The following is an 18,593-nucleotide window of genomic DNA, read 5'->3' on the forward strand; positions in this document are numbered from 1 at the left end:
TAATTCCTTGGTTATAATTTACTGAGGCAAACCGCATTGTTAAATTCACTTATATTACAGTCTTTCGACGAAAGTCGATTTTGCTGGTTTGATTTAAGCCGACTGGGACCGAGCCCTGCCCAGCCTCAGTTTTCCTTTTGGGCCAATTCCACCTTAATCCTGCGCTGCAAGATGTACGCGGTGGCGGCACTGCAGGCCACGAGGCCAAAGAAGGAGGCGCAGGACAAGACGACGGAGAGGGCGCTGTGTCTCCTGAGGAAAATGTCTTGCCTGTTTTTGTAATCCAAGAAAATGGCCTCCTGTTGCGAGAGCGTACAGATGGCCAGAAAGGTGTGGAAAATCTGGTGGGCATGGCCGACGATATCGCAGGAACCCGGGAAATACTTCTCGGGAACCGGGCACGAGAAGAAATACGCGCTGATGAGGAAGAAAAGTATCTGGAAGGTGTGGTACCAGGCGGCCGCCTCCTCGCACCCTTCGAGGTGGCACCCGACCACGCGGTGGGCCACCGGGCTGATGTCCAAGACAAACGCCAGCCCCGCTGGGATCACCTGACAGAGTTTTCTCATGACGGGGTAAGGGCGCCGGTAACGGTACTTGGCGTAGCAGCAGCCGGTGCACGAGAGCCAGCCACAGAACGCAGCCGCCGGCAGGAAGAAGAGCCAGAACCGGTCGTACCACGCTTGGTCGGCACTGTAGTAGAAATGCGCCAGAGCGCTCCCGTACTGATAGATGCTGACCCCGACGTAGTCCACGAAGTAGAACGTGTAGTGCGACATCTCCGACTTGGACTGCAAGAGGTGAGCCAAGAGGCTGCACGTGAGGTACGTCACCGAGGAGAGCACGAAGACGAAGAGAGGTAAGGAGCGGACCTCCAAGGAGAGCTCCTCGGCTTCGGCGAAAGCTTTAAACCTCAAGAGCACCGCCATGGCGGCCAGCAAGTGGGTCCAGACGTTGACCACCTCGTTGTGTTTCTGAAAGAGGCTGAAGAAATAATAGCGCCACTCTTGACCCGTGGGGCGGTAGCCGGTTTGGATGTAGGGCTCCCGGAAGAGCTGGGGCACGTCCGATTCTTTGACAGTGCAGGGCATTTTGGGGAAGCCGTCTTCCAGAAGCTTTGGGAGGCGGCAAAACTGCTGCCCGCTGAGGGACAGGGTGCTAATCCGTTCCAAGATGGCCGTCATCATGTTAAGCGTACCGCAAAGTCACAGGAATCCTTGAAGTAAAACAAAAAACAAAAACTGTTAGCAATAGAATCTCTCTCTGTGTAAAGAACATAAGAACATAAGAGAAGCCACGTTAGATCAGGCCAATGGCCCATCCAGTCCAACACTCTGTGTCACACAGTGGCAAATTTTTTTTGTGGCTAATAGCCACTGATGGACCTCTGCTCCATATTTTTATCTAAACCCCTTCTTGAAGGTGGCTATGCTTGTAGCCACCACCACCTCCTGTGGCAGTGAATTCCACATGTTAATCACCCTTTGGGTGAAGAAGTACTTCCTTTTATCCGTTTTAACCTGTCTGCTCAGCAATTTAATCGAATGCCCACGAGTTCTTGTATTGTGAGAAAGGGAGAAAAGTACTTCTTTCTCTACTTTCTCCATCCCATGCATTATCTCCATCCCATGCATTATCATGTCACCCCGCAGTCGACGTTTCTCCAAGCTAAAGAGTCCCAAGCGTTTCAACCTTTCTTCATAGGGAAAGTGCTCCAGCCCTTTAATCATTCTAGTTGCCCTTTTCTGGACTTTCTCCAATGCTATAATATCCTTTTTGAGATGCGGCGACCAGAACTGCACCAGAAGGGTTGTGAAGTCACAGCTGGCTTACAACCAGGAATCATTTCATAGAAAAAGAGGTGCCGGAGCTCATTAACACAACTTATTTGCATATGCCACACACCCCTGACATCACTTGAAGGTGCACTAAATTATATCAGCTCAGCATGTACCTTCAAACACTTCTTGAATCATAAAACCTTACTCCTATCATACTTTCTAAATTACTTTCTCCTATGTGGCCACAGTGGCATGAGGAGGATTTCCATTTGTCTGCTATATATGTTTTGGTTATTTCCCCATTTTTCGTGGGGGAAAATATTAGAAAGTTTGTCAAATCTAAAGAGTTCAGCAAAATTCTCACAGGGGATTTGAACAAGAACCAAGTAATTTTTTTTTGAGGGAGGGTGGGTATAAGCAAGAAAGAGCACAACAAAATGTAGAGGTTCCGGAGTTCCGCTCCTGTGAGCTCCTGCCCCAAAAGAGGCCTACTTATGACCACCACAGCAAGGGGCTTTCAAGGCAAGTGAGAAGCAGAGGTGGTTTGCCATGCCCTTCCTCTGCAGAGCCTTCCTTGGTGGTCTCCCATTCAAGTATCAACCCTGCTTTATCTTCCGACATGACAGGACCAAGCTCAGTGTTCCCTCTAAGCTGAGTTCATGTGAGGTAGCCAACAGGTTTTTTAGCTTCCGGCTCACACATTTTTGTCTCCGCTGAGGAAAAATGGCCCCCGAGCAAACTAATTCATGCAGGAGCTCACTGGTTTAATGCCAGTTGCTCACAAAGTAGAATTTTTGCTCACAAGACTCCACAGCTAAGAGGGAACATTGATCAAGCTATATACCACGCCCTCCCTAGCAATGAAATATGCTGAACCAAAAAGGGGTTGGAGTTTTCAGGTCTTCCAGCATACTTTTAAGGTGAAAGGCTGCCCATGGCCAGGTGGCAAGGTAACCAGAAATAAAACGTGATTGTGACCAGGTAGGGATGGTAACCAGAAATAAACTTGCGTGACTTGTTAAGAGTGAATTCTTCTCCTTAGAATGCATTCCTTCTTATCTTGCTTCTCTTTTCCACCCACCTCTTAACTGCCAGGGTCCGGAGTTCTCTAGGAATTAATTGCAAGGGGTTTCCTGACTATAAATCAGTTCCCCTGGAGAAAAGAAGATTAAGATGATACTGGATTTCTATCCCGCCACTCTACTCTGAATCTCAGAGTGGCTCACAATCTCCTTTATCTTCCTCCCCCACAACAGACACCCTGTGAGGTAGGTGAGGCTGAGAGGGCTCTCACAGCAGCTGCCCTTTCAAGGACCAACCTCTGTCAGAGCTATGGCTGACCCAAGGCCATTCCAGCAGGTGCAAGTGGAGGAGTGGGGAATCAAACCCAGTTCTCCCAGATTAAGAGTCCACACACTTAACCACTACAGCAAACTGGCTCTCAAAGGCAGCTTCAGAGAGTGAACTCTTGGGCCCTGTACCCCGCTGAAGTCCCTCCCCTTCCCAGACTCTGCCCCCCACAGGCTCCTCCCCCAAATCTCCAGGAATTCCCCCAAAGCTCTCTGTCTCTTGGCAGATCCCTCTTTATACAAGTTCTCTTTTTGTGTGTGTGAGTATTGTCTGCGTGCGTGCGTGCATGTCTGTGTGCCTGGAAGTCATGGCTGACTTCTAGCAACCCCTAGTGCAGCCTTGGACATTCAGAGAGGTGGCTTGCTTTTGCCTGCCTCTGCGTCCCAGCCCTGGTATTAAGTAGGGTTGCCAAGTCCAATTCAAGAAATATCTGGGGACTTTGGGGGTGGAGCCAGGAGAAATTAGGCGCAAAGCCAGGAGCAAGGGTGTAACAAGCATAAATGAACTCCAAGGGAGTTCTGGCCATCACATTTAAAGAGACGGCACACCTTTTCAATTCCTTCCTTTCATAGGAAATAATGAAGGATAGGGGCACCTTCTTTTGGGGCTCATAGAATTGGACCCCCTGGTCCAAACTTTTTGAAACTTGGGGGGGTATTTTGGGGAGAGGCACTAGATGCTATACTGAAAATATGGTGCCTCTAACCCAAAAAACAGCCCCCCCCCAGATACCCACGGATCAATTCTCCATGATTTTCTATGTGAATAAATCTCCATAGGGAATAACAGAGTTCCTAGCAGACATTTCCCTCCCCTCTCCCCGCTTTCTGAAGCGAGGGGAGGGTCTCCAAACCGGGGGATCCCCTGCCCCCACCTGGGGATTGGCAACCCTAGTATTAAGGTTTATTGGATTTATATCCCGCCCTCCCCACCGAAGCAGGCTCAGGGGGGCTCACGTATTCATTGGAGGTCTCCCATCCACGGACTCGCCAGGGTCGGTGTAAGGAAGAGATCAGCTTCGAGCCAGCTGATAAGTTAAAGCAAGTTACTGACCTAAGTTTTGCCAGGAACGGTCCGATTTTCAGTTTGCCCGAGCTGCTGAGTCGTCCTAATTAACAGCTGGGCTGGAGGAGGAAAGGGGAGTCAATGGGTCGACTCTTTTCCTTGGCTTCCAAGATAAGGAGGGGGAGAAAAAAAGCTTGCTTTTTTTTTTTTTTTTAATCGCAGGTGTCCTCCTGCCCTTCCAGTCTGGATTGATTTGATTTTTTAACTTATTTGATGTTGTTTGAAACTTCCAAAGGCACTCCAATTTTCTTAGCCCGGCTAGCATGGGCATGTGAGCTGTTCTTGCCTTCTCTATATCAATAAAGAGCCTTTTACCTGATTTATGAGAGTGAAGTGTGCACCTCTGAACCAGAGCCAGTTTGGTGTAGTGGTTAAGTGTGCGGACTCTTATCTGGGAGAACCGGGTTTGATTCCCCACTCCTCCACTTGCACCTGCTGGAATGGCCTTGGGTCAGCCATAGCTCTGGCAGAGGTTGTCCTTGAAAGGGCAGCTGCTGTGAGAGCCCTCTCCAGCCCCACCCATCTCACAGGGTGACTGTTGTGGGGGAGGAAGGGAAAGGAGATTGTGAGCCGCTCTGAGACTCTTTGGAGTGGAGGGCGGGATATAAATCCAATACCTTCTTCAATACCTTCTATCTTCAAGCAAGTGACCCATGGGAATCTTAGAATCGACCCTGGTTAGCTTCTGAGATCTGACACGATCAGGCTTTTCTGGGCTATTCAGGTCAGGAAAGGAAAGGTCCCCTGTGCAAGCACCAGTCATTTCCGACTCTGGGGTGACGTTGCTTTCACAATATTTTCACAGCAGACTTTTTATGGGGTGGTTTGCCATTGCTTTCCCCAGTCATCTACGCTTCCCCCCCCCCCAAGCTGGGTACTCCTTTTACAGACCTCAGAAGGATGGAAGGCTGAGTCAACCTCGAGCCGGCTACCTGAGAACCCAGCTTCCGCCGGCATCGAACTCAGGTCATGAGCAGATGGCTGTTCTTGCCTTCTCTATATCAATAAAGAGCCTTTTACCTGATTTATGAGTGAAGCTTGCACCTTTGAACCCGGGCTACAAGCAAGTGCCCCACAGCCAGGAATCCTACAATCGGCCCTGTTAGCTTCGGAGATCTGACACGATCAGGTTTTTCTGGGCTATTCAGGTCAGGCCTCCTCTTTATATAGGCTCTGAAGGTAAGAAAAGTCCCTTTTCTGCTGGTCCTGAGTAACAATGCCCCCTCTCCTGCTTAGGGCTAACCTTCCACTCCAATCTCCCACTTGGGAAACCTTTAAGATTCAGCCACTTTTCAAATTCCCTTTTTTCAACCCCCTTCTTTTCCTACCCCACCGGACGCTTTGAAGTTTCCTACTCTCCCCCAGCAGAACGTCCTGGTAGGACCAGAACCAGTGGGTTGAAATTAAATCAGAAGAGTTTCCAGCTCAACATGAGGAAGAACTTGCTGACCGTTAGAGCGATTCCTCAGTGGAACAGGCTTCCTCCTCGGGAGGTGGTGGGCTCTCCTTCCTTGGAGGTTTCTAAACAGAGGCTGGATGGCCATCTGAGAGCAATGAGGATCCTGTGAATTTAGGGGGAGGTGTTTGTGAGTTTAGAGCGATTCCTCGGTGGAACAGGCTTCCTCCTCGGGAGGTGGTGGGCTCTCCTTCCTTGGAGGTTTTTCAACAGAGGCTAGATGGCCATCTGACAGCAATGAGGACCCTGTGAATTTAGGGGGAGGTGTTTGTGAGTTTCCTGCATTGTGCAGGGGGTTGGACTGGATGACCCTGGAGGTCCATTCCAACTCAGGAGGTGGTGGGCTCTCCTTCCTTGGAGGTTTTTAAGCAGAGGCTGGATGGCCATCTGACAGCAGTGAGGATCCTGTGAATTTAGGGGGAGGTATTTGTGAGTTTAGAGCGGTTCCTCAGTGGAACAGGCTTCCTCCTCGGGAGGTGGTGGGCTCTCCTTCCTTGGAGGTTTCTAAACAGAGGCTGGATGGCCATCTGACAGCAATGAGGACCCTGTGAATTTAGGGGGAGGTGTTTGTGAGTTTAGAGCGATTCCTCGGTGGAACAGGCTTCCTCCTCGGGAGGTGGTGGGCTCTCCTTCCTTGGAGGTTTTTCAACAGAGGCTAGATGGCCATCTGACAGCAACAAAGATCCTGTGAATGTAGGGGGAGGTGTTTGTGAGTTTCCTGCATTGTGCAGGGGGTTGGACTGGATGACCCTGGAGGTCCATTCCAACTCAGGAGGTGGTGGGCTCTCCTTCCTTGGAGGTTTTTAAGCAGAGGCTGGATGGCCATCTGACAGCAGTGAGGATCCTGTGAATTTAGGGGGAGGTATTTGTGAGTTTAGAGCGGTTCCTCAGTGGAACAGGCTTCCTCCTCAGGAGGTGGGGGGCTCTCCTTCCTTGGAGGTTTTTAAACAGAGGCTAGGTGGCCATCTGACAGCAATGAGGATCCTGTGAATTTAGGGGGAGGTATTTGTGGGTTCCCTGCATTGTGCAGGGGGTTGGACTAGATGACCCTGGAGGTAATAGAATTCTATGGTTCTATTATTTTTATTTTCATTATTATTTCTGATGTTTTAGAAGCTGGTGAAGAGCAAGAGCCTCCTACCTCACCCGCTACCACTCCAGTCACCATTAAAAAGGTGTCCGAGAGAACCGCAAGAGCTCAAATTTCTCTCACTGAGGGCCTCAGATTAGATTTCTATTCTCCTGACACTCTCTATTTAATCCCGCATCTGTTGTCTCTGTGACAAAACAGTTCCCTCAGGCCTGACCTCATGATCCCTTCTTTTCTTTTCTTTTCTTCTCTTCTCTTCTCTTTTCTTTTCTTTTCTTGCAGTTCTATGTCTTTGTTTTCTCGCTCAGAAATGCTGCTTTCTTTCTACAAACAGGCAGATGGTTCAACTTGCCCAACGCTGATGCTGGGATCTTCAAAACGCACTCCTTAAAACTGGAGGACTTGCTTTGGGGTGAGTTGTCAACAGTGTTCCCTCTAAGCTGAGTTAGTGGGAGTAGCTCACAGGTTTCTTAGCCTCCGGCTCACCCCTTTTTGTCTTAGCTCAGGGAAAATAACAGCCCCAGAGCAAACAAATTGATGCAGTAGCTCACAACTTTAATGGCAGTATCATAGAATCATAGAGTCAGAAGGGACCTCCACGGTCATCTAGCCCAACCCCCTGCTCTCTCTCTCGGCTTGGCTTCGTGAATCCCCTGCACAATGCAGGAAACTCAGAAACACTTCCCCCCTAAATTCACAGGATCTTCATTGCTGTCAGATGGCCATCTAGCCTCTGTTGAAAAATCTCCAAGGAAGGAGAGCCCACCACCTCCCAAGGAGGAAGCCTGTTCCACTGAGGAACTGCTCTAAACTCACAAATACCTCCCCCTAAATTCACAGGATCCTCATTGCTGTCAGATGGCCATCTAGCCTCTGTTTAGAAACCTCCAAGGAAGGAGGGCCCACCACCTCCCGAGGAGGAAGCCTGTTCCACTGAGGAACAACTCTAAACTCACAAACACCTCCCCCTAAATTCACAGGATCCTCATTGCTGTCAGATGGCCATCTAGCCTCTCTTTAGAAACCTCCAAGGAAGGAGAGCCCACCACCTCCTGAGTTGGAAGGGACCTCCAGGGTCATCCAGTCCAACCCCCTGCACAATGCAGGAAACTCACAAATACCCCCCCCCCCCCTAAATTCACAGGATCTTCATTGCTGTCAGATGGCCATCTAGCCTCTGTTGAAAAACCTCCAAGGAAGGAGAGCCCACCACCTCCTGAGGAGGAAGCCTGTTCCACTGAGGAACCGCTCTAAACTCACAAATACCTCCCCCTAAATTCACAGGATCCTCATTGCTGTCAGATGGCCCTCCAGCCTGTGTTTAGAAACCTCCATAGAAGGAGAGCCCACCACCTCCTGAGTTGGAATGGACCTCCAAGGTCATCCAGTCCAACCCCCTGCACAATGCAGGAAACTCACAAACACCTCCCGCTAAATTCACAGGATCTTCATTGCTGTCAGATGGCCATCTAGCCTCTGTTTAGAAACCTCCAAGGAAGGAGAGCCCATCCACCTCCCGAGGACGAAGCCTTTTCCACTGAGGAATCGCTCTAACGGTCAATAGCCAGGGGTCGTTTTGTAGCAGGAGCTCCTTTGCATATTAGGCCACACCCTCCTGATGGAGCCAATCCTCCAAGAGCTTACAGGAGGCCCTGTACTAAAAGCCCTGTGAGCTCTTGGAGGATTGGCTACATCAGGGGTGTGTGGCCTAATATGCAAAGGAATTCCTGGAACAAAATGAGCCCTGGTCAGTAGCTCACGAACTACTGAGCCCTATACTGTCTGGCACCCTAGGCAAGCCTAATTTCTGGCGCGCACACACACACACACTCCGCACTGATAATGTCACCAAGCCTCATGGGGGGCCTCCAACCTGGCACCCCCAGAAAGCCAATGCCCTAGGCAATGGCAGGGTGGGCTCTGCTTATGAAGTAGAATTTTTGCTCACAAGGCTCCACAGCTCAGAGCGCTGGCTGCCACGTCTCCAAAATCGGGAGACCCTTTTATTCTCAGCCGCCCTGAGCCCGCCTCGGTGGGGAGGGCGGGATATAAATCGAATAAATAAATAAATTCATACGAGGCGAACAAATGCTAACGGTGCCTATCGGATCCTTTCTCTTATGCGTTTTCTGCAACTTGTTTCCTCCTTTCCTCCTGCCGGGCAGGATCAACAAAAGGATGGAGCACGGGACGGGCACGAGGCGGGGCCGGAATCGAGCGTTGCCAGCTCTGAGTTGGGGAATAACTGAAGATTTGGGTGGTGGAGCCCAGAGGGGGCGGGGTTTGTGGAGGAAAGGGACCACATCAGGGTATAATGCAGTGGTGGTCAAAGTTGCTTAATGTAAGAGCCATGTAGAATGTCAGATGTTTGAGAGACACAAGACAGGAACGTTAGATGTTTGAGAGAAGGGAGGGAGGGGCGGAGGAAGGAAGGAGTGGGAAGGGAGAAAGGAAGGAAGGAAGGAGGTTTATGGAGGAGAGGGACCACAGCAGGGGATAGATAGACAGACAGACAGACAGTATCACCTCTATCAAAGATTTCAGGGCTGGTAACATCATTAGGGTTTGTAGAACCTTTCGGGCTCAAGTGCCGTGTTCTACTGGGGAAAGTTTTTCTTCCAGCTGAGAACGAAACGTCTGGAAGGAAAACTTTCTCCAGTAGAACACGGCACTTGAGCCCGAAAGATTCTACAAACCCTAAGTATCACCTCTCTTCTTCCATGCACATCCTCCATTTATGTGGTCCATCTCCTGCGGAGCCATTTTGTGGCAGGCTCCACCACTTCTGGCGGCCATTTTGTGGCAGTGCCCACCCCCTGTGTCAGAATTCCAAATTCTCCCACAGGCTGAAAAAAGGTTAGGGAAACCCTGAGATATAGAGGACCCATGAACAGAGTAAAGGAAGAGACACGCAAGCCGCATTTTCTCCAGGTTCATGTGGTTTCCCCAACTCTCTTACGTTAAGGTTCTGCCAGACTCTACTCATAGGTTCATAGGGCAACAGGTCATTTGTGACAAAGACTTGGCAAAGGTTTAGTAAAGTGTTGTGCTGGGCGTATAGCAAAATCGAACAAACTTACTCATGTCTTGCTTTGTGACGGCATTTACCGATACTGTTTTCCAGGGCTCTCCCAATACTCAGAATAATGAGAGATTCCCTACCGCATCTGCTAAAATGTTTAGCCACTGGGGTTGTCAGACCCCCTGGTGAAGATGGGGGTCCCCCCATGCTAGGCCCCTCCCCCTGCTGCCGATCCCCTAGCCAGCAGTGGGGGATATACCCTGGAAAGGAGTGAGGCTCAGCTGACATTTTAGCAGAGTGCCTACGTGACTTCAACATGACCCGGATGTGATGTAGGGAAGTCAGGGTAACGCTCTGGTTTTGGGGCAAAACCTCTATGGTAGAAGCTAATTCTACCATAGAGTTTTGGCCTGAAAAATGGAGTGTCATCGCACCGACATCCCTATGTCTCTTCTGGGTCACATCGGAAGTTATGTGAGCATGTCGCTGTAATGTCAGCTGAAACCTGGTCCAGGTATGCCCACCCCCCCCATCCCCTACCAACCTGACAACCCCATATCCATGGAAGAGGATTAACTACCTTTAATTTTGAATACAAAAGAGTCAAGGGGGTGAATATGGGTCTTTGAAACGTAGCCAGTAAATCAGACAGAACACCTGTAGTTGTTTAATTATAGTGCAGCAAGTCATAGTTCTAAAAGCAAATCATTTGTTTAGCCCTCTGCTTTTAGGGATTATCAAAAAGCCCAGGTTACCCACCGAGAAATCTCACCTGGTTTTCCTCTCAGACGTCCATCCAGAGAAATCTGATTTGCTTGTCACCAGAGGGCGTATTTATAGAAAAACATCAGTCTTATCTTTCTCCAAATCTGTTCTGTCACAATCATGTGCTATTATCTAGATAAGGGATTGGCTCGCGACTAAAAAAGAGATAAGTAACCCAAGCGCAAATCAGCCGTTCAGCAGGGGCACGTGAGATCATACATCTGATAAGAGCAAGATAAGAAGGCCAATCTCAACTCTGAACGTCTATTAAGGAGCAATTAATCTAACTTTTCTGCTAACTGTTTCAAGTTGGAGTCCAGTGGAACCTTTAAGACCAACAAAGTTTTATTCTAGGTCAGGGGAGGCCAAACTGTACCTCGGGAGCCGCATGTGGTTCTTTCACACGTATTGTGCGGCTCTCAAAGCCCCCACCACCCACATCAGCTGGCTTGGAGAAGGCAGTTCTCTCTTTAAACCACTTCTCCAAGCCAAGCCAGCTGGCAGCTGGAGAATACATTTTAAAGTTGCTTTCTTTCCACCTCCATGTCTGTCTGTCTGTCTGTCTGTCTGTCTGTCTGTCTGTCTGTCTATCTATCTATCTATCTATCTATCTATCTATCTATCTATCTATCTATCTATCTATCTATCTATCTATCGCCAGTTTGGTGTAGTGGTTAAGTGTGCAGAATCTTATCTGGGAGAACCGGGTTTGATTCCCCACTCCTCCACTTACACCTGCTAGCATGGCCTTGGGTCAGCCATAGCTCTTGCAGAGGTTGTCCTTGAAAGGACAGCTGCTGTGAGAGCCCTCTCCAGCCCCACCCACCTCATAGGGTGTCTGTTGTGGGGGAGGAAGGTAAAGGAGATTGTGAGCTGCTCTGAGACTCTTCGGAGTGGAGGGCGGGATATAAATCCAATATCTTCTTCTTCTATCTATCTATCTATCTATCTATCTATCTATCTATCTATCTATCTATCTATCTATCTATCTCTCTCTCTCTCTCTCTCTCTCTCTCTCTCTCTATCTATCATCTATCCATCCATCTATCCATCCATCCATCCATCCATCCATCCATCCCTCCCTCCCTCCCTCCCTCCTGCAGCTCTCAAACATCTGGCATTTATTCTATGTGGCTCTTACATTAAGCAAGTTTGGCCACCCCATTCTAGGTATTAGCTTTCATGTGCATGTTTTAAACAAATAACGAATAAAGAAATACCTTGCTTTCAGTGACAAGGTACCTTAGGATTGCCAGATCTGAGGGAGATAAAGTTGCCGGATCCAGGTTGGGAAACTCCTGGAGATTTGGGGATGGAGCCTGTGGAGGACAGGACCTCAGTGGGGTACAAGGCCGCAGAGTCTGCCCTCCAAAGCTTCCAGTTTTCCAGTTCCTGAAGAGAACTGATCTCTGTAGTCTGGAGATGAGCTGTAATTCCAGAGATCCCAGGTCCCACCTGGAGGATGGCATCCCTAGCCTCACCTACCTCTGCACCAATGTTCCCTCTAAGCTGCGGAGTCTTGTGAGCAAAATTCTACTTTGTGAGCCACTGGCATTCAAGTTGTGAGCTACTGCATAAATTAAGATTGCTCTGGGGCCATTTTTCCTGAGCTGAGACAAAAAATGTGTGAGCTGGAGACTAAAAAATTGTGAGCTAGCTCACACTAGCTCAGCTTAGAGGGCACACTGCTCTGCACTTATTTATCAGACCCTGTGGAGAAACACCATTTTAGGCCCGTGCTTGTCTGGGAGTTGCTAGAGGAGTCTATAAAACTTAGGATTGCCAATCTGCAGGTGGGGGCAGGGATCCCCCGGTTTGGAGGCCCTCCCCCACTTCAGGGTCGTCAGAAAGTGGGGGGGAGGGGAGGGAAATGTCTGCTGGGAACTCTGTTATTCCTAGGGAGATTTATTCCCATAGAAAATCATGGAGAATTGATCTGCGGGTATCTGGGGCTCTGGGGGGGGGGGGGCTGTGTTTTAGGGTAGAGGCACCAAATAACATCTAGTGCTCTCCCCAAATAACCCCCAAGTATCAAAAGATTGGCCCAGGGGGTCCAATTCTATGAGCCCCAAAAGAAGGTGCCCCTATCCTTCATTATTTCCTATGGAAGGAAGGAATTAAAGGTGTGCCGTCCCTTTAAATGTGATGGCCAGAACTCCCTTTGGAGTTCAATTATGCTTGTCACAGCCTTGATCTTGGCTCCACCCCTAATGTCTCCTGGCTCCACCCCCAAAGTCCCCAGATATTTCTTGAATTGGACTTGGCAACCCTAATAAAACTCTAGGCAAGGCTTTGGCCAAGTCTATTCCTCCTTTCTCCTCCCCTCCTGTCTGGAAGCAGCACTTCTGAGGTGGCCTCCTAGAGAGGCAGGAGGTCTTTCAGGCTGGTCTCCCAGAAGGCTGCAGGAGGGAAAACCAGTTCCTGGGTGGGAACTGGGTTTTATATTAGAGGTTTTTGGAGGGAAACGGGCAGTTAAAAGTTGTCAGGGGAAGCAGACAGTTGAGTTTGATTTGAGATAAGCTCTCTTCAGGAGTTGACAACTCAAAAGGGAGTTGACAGGACCAGGTCTGAAGGCAGAATCGGGCCGGTTCTGTCATAGACCCCCTTTCCAGAATCCATACTACCAAGCTTCGGAAACAGACAGCACACGTTATGCAAAAAAGAAAAGAAAAGATGCAAATGGATGAGAAAATACATGTGCATTTGCTCAGAGAAACACTTTTTTTGGAAGGCCAAGCCCCGGATCTTGGCTTAATAATCTAAGAAATAAATCAGCGCTCAACGAGCAAGATTCTAGTTTTGGCTCTTAATGTAAGACAAATGAAGCGCCCAGAATTCCACATCATGTTTACCACTGAAGCAAGGTGAATTCCCAGCTACCTACACTCCAGAATAGAATCCCCAAGAAATTTTACTCTGTCAACGCTGTGAACATGCAGTTGCCGCACAAACCATGCAAGATTGCCCCCTGAAACATCTGCTTATGGGAAGGAGGGAGGAAGGAAGGAAAATAGAGAGAAAGAGAAAGAAAGGAAGGAAGGAAGAAAGAAAGAAAGAAAGAAAGAAAGAAAGAAAGAAAGAAAGAAAGAAAGAAAGAAAGAAAGAAAGGAAGGAAGGAAGGAAGGAAGGAAGGAAGAAAGAAAGAAAGAAAGAAAGAAAGAAAGAAAGAAAGAAAGAAAGAAAGAAAGAAAGAAAGAAAGAAAGAAAGAAAGAAAGAAAGAAAGAAAGAAAGAAAGAAAGAAAGAAAGAAAGAAAGAAAGACCCACCACCACCACAAAAACTGGCCCAGGTTTACCTTAATCTAACTCGGTTGAAGGAATTTCAAGAACCACTTCTGTGGTAGAAAATATTCATGTTCAGAGAGGTTAAACCTGTGCCAGCACTTCTTAGGCAATATCTTGATATCAAAACCGATAAGGAACCCACTTGGGAAACCACAGAAAAATCAACAAGCTCCCAACGTTCTTCTCTTCAGCAGATTCCATGACGTTAGCAAACAGGAAACCCTGGCCAGTATTCAACAATTGTGCCGATGAGGATAACAAAGCAGGCAGCAATTAACATTACAGAAGCAAAAATCCAAGGTCATACCCTGGTTTCGCATCCACAAAGCTTCTATTCTTTCCTCTCTGCATGGGCGTCATATGCGGACAGAGTCGGATTCATTTGATGATGCATCTGTTTTTCAGCCTTCAGTCTCTACCCCGAGAGGGCTGACGCTGCAATCCTGAACACACTTTATACCCCTTCGAAACCCACTTGAGAGACCCTTGGACTGCAAGAAGATCAAATCAGTCAGTTCTAAGGGAAATCAACCCAGACTGTTCCCTGGAAGGTCAGATGCTGAAGCTCAAATACTTTGGCCACCCAATGAGAAGGGAGCACTCCCTGGAGAAGACCCTGATGCTGGGAAAGACAGAAGACAAAAGGAGGGGACGGCAAAAGAGGAGATGGCTGGACAGTGTTACTGATGTAACTAACATGAATTTGAGCAGACTTCGGAGGATGGTAGAAGACAGGAGGGCCTGGCGTGACTTGGTCCATGGGGTTGCAAAGAATCGGACTTGACTGTGCGACTGAACAACAACAAACCCACTTCAGTGGGAACTCTGTTTAGGACAGCGCTCTAAGTTTCTTGGGCTACTCCCAAGTAACAAACAGCCTTTGCGGAACACTTATGTGGAAGCTAGGGTTGGTAGGTCCAATTCAATAAATATCTGGGGACTTTGGGGGTGGAGCCTGGAGCAAGGTTATGACAAGCATGATTGAACTCCAAAGGGAGTTCTGGGCATCACATTGGGTGTTTTCGCACTCACGTTTTACTGGCGCCACGACCATCCTGACGCCGGCGAATCTGCATGGATTTCGCACCAGAAGCGCCGGCTACTTCCGTCGCTAAGCCAGCGCAAACGTTTTCCTGCATCTTTGCGATTTCCGTTTGCGCTGGCTTAGCGACGGAAGCAGCCAGCGCTTCTGGGAGCGCCGGCGCTTCTGGTGCGAAATCCATGCAGATTCGCCGGCGTCAGGAGGGTCGTGGCGCCAGTAAAACGTGAGTGCGAAAACGGCCATTGAAAGGGACCACACACCCTTTAAATGCCTTCCCTCTATTGGAAATAATGAAGGATAGGGGCACCTTCTTTGGGGGCTCATAGAATTGGACCCCCTGGTCCAATCCTTTTGAACCTGGGGAGGGTATTTTGGGGAGAGGCACTGGATGCTATGCTGAAATTTGGTGCTTCTATCTCAGAAAAACAGCCCCCCCCCAGACACCTGCAGATCAGTTCTCCATTATCCCCTACAGGAATCATCTCCATGGGGAATAATGGAGTGCCCAGCAGACATTTCCCCCCCACACTGCTTTCTAAAGTGGGAAGACGGCCTCCAAACTGGGGAATCCCCTGCCCCCACCTGGGGATTGGCAACCCTAGTAGAAGCAGTGTGTGCAGGGTGGGGGAGGGTAACAGTCAGGGAACTGGTTGGTGTGCCAGTAAAGAACGCTTAGGCTCGCAGGCCACAGAGGACTGTGGAAGTTCATTGCAATCTCTTCCCCAGCTGCTCTCGTTCTGAATCAACACTGCGCTTTGGTTTTAAAAAGGTCAACTTCGACACCCCAAAGAAAAACGGAATCCTGATATTTGCACAAATGACGTCGGCTGATCTGCACACGTTCGTGTATTTTGCATCGTCTATCTGGCTTCCGGGAGCCAGGGAAAAGGCAACGGAGCTTTGCGGGGTTCTGAAACTTCTCCTCTGCCACTGGAAATCCTAGTGACTTGATCAGCAGGAAAAGAGCCAAACGCCTTATATATATAAAAAGTCCACAGAGGCAATTTCCTTTTCCTCGGGGGTCATTTGGTAGAAAAATAGGTGGTGGAGCTCAGCCAGTTTGGTGTAGTGGTTAAGTGCGCGGACTCTTCTCTGGGAGAACCAGGTTTGATTCCCCACTCCTCCACTTGCACCTGCTGGCATGGCCTTGGGTCAGCCATAGCTCTGGCAGAGGTTGTCCTTGAAAGGGCAGCTGCTGTGAGAGCCCTCTCCAGCCCCACCCACCTCACAGGGTGTCTGTTGTGGGGGAGGAAGGTAAAGGAGATTGTGAGCCGCTCTGAGACTCTTTGGAGTGGAGGGCGGGATATAAATCCAATATCTTCATCTTCTTCTTCTTGACTCCCCACTCCTCCACTTGCACCTGCTGGAATGGCCTTGGGTCAGCCATAGCTCTCATAGGAGTTGAAAGGACAGCTGCTGTGAGAGCCCTCTCAGCCCCACCCACCTCACAGGGTGTCTGTTGTGGGGGAGGAAGGTAAAGGAGATCGTGAGCCGCTCTGAGACTCTGAGATTCAGAGTGGAGGGTGGGATATATAAATCCAATATCTTCTTCTTATGCAGCTGCACCTCCTATTCAATGGACAAGGAGGTGGAACTCTCAGAAAGGTTCAGGAGCTGTGCTCCTGTGAGCTCCCACTGAATCTGAGTTCTGCTTTTCCTTAAGTCAAGGGGGTACCTAATTTACAGGGTCTGTAGCTTTCTGTAACTAAGTTAGTAACCTATCCGGAACTGTAAAAAAACGAAGCTATGGATCTTAGTGAAAAGTGCCTTGTCATGATTGGAGCTTATAGAAAGCCTGGAAGGCGAAAATGGTTCTGAATTTCCGGATACCTCGTTTAGCTGTTATGCAGTAAAAGTAGAGATTTTCTGCGCGTCTAAGAATCCACACTGACCAGCCGATGTTCGCCCGTTCCCCTTGGCGTTCTTAAGGTGGTCCTTCGTTCTATTTGCTTCACAGGAGACCGAACCTGCACATTCTCTGAAATTGACTTAAGAAAAAAGGAAATAGCCTCTGTGGACTTTTTAAAAAATATGTATATACATCATTAGGCGTTCGGCTCTTCTCCTGCAGAGGTTTCGTTTGCTATAAATATATTTTCATAAGGCCAGTTATAGTTTTGTGTTAGAGTAACTTTATTTGTGTTAGCTTTCAGGAGCACAATTGAGACTAATTGGTGCGCGGGAGCGTTGCTTTGTATCTCTGCCACCCTTATCTGTGTTTCACTTTGGTTGCTTAGCTTTCAGGTGGGGCCTGGAAGATCTCCCACATTTACAACTGATCTCCAGCTGGCAGAGATCAGCTCCCCTGGAGAAAATGGTGGCTTTGAAGGGTGGATTCTGTGGCATTGTACCATGCTGAGGCCCCTCCCCTCTCCAAACCCACCCTCTCCTGGCTCCACCCCCAGGTATTTTCCAACATCGATCTGGCAACCCTAACTAGGAGAGCTCACAGGTCCCAATAGAGTGCAGAATTTCATTTTCGTGCTTCGTTTTTACCTTTAAAAGTTTTCTGAGTGAACCTATGAAGCTGCCTTCTACTGAATCAGACCCTCAGTCCATCGAAGTCAGTATTGTCTACTCAGACTGGCAGCGGCAATCCAGGGTCTCAAGCTGAGGTTTTTTCACGTCTACTTGGTGGACCCTTTTGAGTTGGAGATGCCGGGGATTGAACCTGGGACCTTCTGCTTACCAAGCAGATGCTCTACCACTGAGCCACTGTCCCTCCCCAACAGTGGCAGTCATCCCAGTATTTCGTGGCACATTTTTATGCATGTGGCACATTTTTTTTCTTTTTTTATGTGATCAGACCCTTGGTCCATCAAAGTCAGTATTGTCTACTCAGTATTGTCTATCTCAGTATTGTCTACTCAGACTGGCAGTGGCTCTCCAGGGTCTCAAGCTGAAGTTTTTTCACATCTACTTGCCTGGACCCTTTTGAGTTGGAGATGCCAGGGATTGAACCTGGGACCTTCTGCTTGCCAAGCAGATGCTCTACCACTGAGCCACCGTCCCTCCCCAACAGTGGCAGTCATCCCAGTATTTCGTAGCACATTTTTTCCTTTTTATGTGATCATCAATATTGATTGATTAGGGTGTCTATCTCGCCTTCCCCCACAAGTAGGCTCAGGGTGAGTTACAGCGAACTGATAAAGCGATTCCAATCTTGGAAAAAAGGGACAGAGAAAGTTGAGTAATTTTGTCTGTCTGTGTTGCCGTCTGCAAAGAACGCCTGGCTCACACTCCCCTCAGCTACACGGATCAGCCCTGTCTCTTGACAGCGTCCTTGTATTGTCTGTTGCCAGGAAATATGCACAGCACATCTGGCCCACCACAGAGACACCCAGAGTTCTGGAAGATGTAGAACAATTGCGTGAGACTACAGGCAGGCTCTCTCTAGAACACCCGCTGAGGGAAACTGGGTTCTCTGTGCCTTTCCCAAAGACACATTTTTAGAATGCTTCAGAAATCCAGGAGGCAATTCATTCGTAACACACAGCCAATGGAGTTTGTTTTCTCACTCCCATAGAAACACAAACACGCACACAAAGAAGAAGAAGGAAGAAGAAAACGACGATGACATTGGATTTATATTCCACCCTCCACTCAGAGTCTCAAAGCAACTCACAATCTCCTTTATCTTCCTCCCCCACAACAGAACCCTGTGAGGTGGGTGGGGCTGAGAGAGCTCTTACAGCAGCTGCCCTTTCAAGGGCAACTCCTGTGAGAGCTATGGCTGAC

At 48.8% G+C, this 18,593-nt stretch overlaps 1 protein-coding gene and 1 non-coding gene across 5 annotated transcripts; both read right to left on the reverse strand.

Moving 5' to 3' along the window:
• On the reverse strand, positions 1 to 5,333 carry PAQR8 (progestin and adipoQ receptor family member 8). 4 transcript variants are annotated; one of them, XM_060257530.1, is made up of 2 exons: positions 5,217 to 5,333; positions 1 to 1,216 (listed from the first exon to the last, which is right to left on the reverse strand). In XM_060257530.1, the coding sequence occupies exon 2, from the start codon at positions 1,185 to 1,187 to the stop codon at positions 126 to 128; it is 1,062 nt and encodes a 353-aa protein (XP_060113513.1). In that variant the 5' UTR covers positions 1,188 to 1,216; positions 5,217 to 5,333; the 3' UTR covers positions 1 to 125. The 4 variants fall into 4 exon arrangements, with proteins under 4 accessions (XP_060113513.1, XP_060113505.1, XP_060113496.1 ...); XM_060257522.1 differs by lacking the exon at positions 5,217 to 5,333 and adding an exon at positions 4,185 to 4,303; XM_060257513.1 differs by lacking the exon at positions 5,217 to 5,333 and adding an exon at positions 4,088 to 4,199.
• Positions 5,334 to 17,795: 12,462 nt separating this feature from the next.
• Positions 17,796 to 17,862, reverse strand: TRNAA-GGC (transfer RNA alanine (anticodon GGC)). Its single transcript has one exon. It is a non-coding gene; the product is annotated as a tRNA-Ala (tRNA).
• Positions 17,863 to 18,593: the final 731 nt, after the last annotated feature.

The sequence above is a fragment of the Heteronotia binoei genome, chromosome 1 (genome assembly GCF_032191835.1).
Source record: "Heteronotia binoei isolate CCM8104 ecotype False Entrance Well chromosome 1, APGP_CSIRO_Hbin_v1, whole genome shotgun sequence".
Lineage (NCBI taxonomy): Eukaryota > Metazoa > Chordata > Lepidosauria > Squamata > Gekkonidae > Heteronotia > Heteronotia binoei.

Bases quoted from the DNA above. Each gene is read 5' to 3' on its own strand.
- PAQR8 (XM_060257530.1), bottom strand. From the start codon at position 1,187: ATGATGACGGCCATCTTGGAACGGATTAGCACCCTGTCCCTCAGCGGG.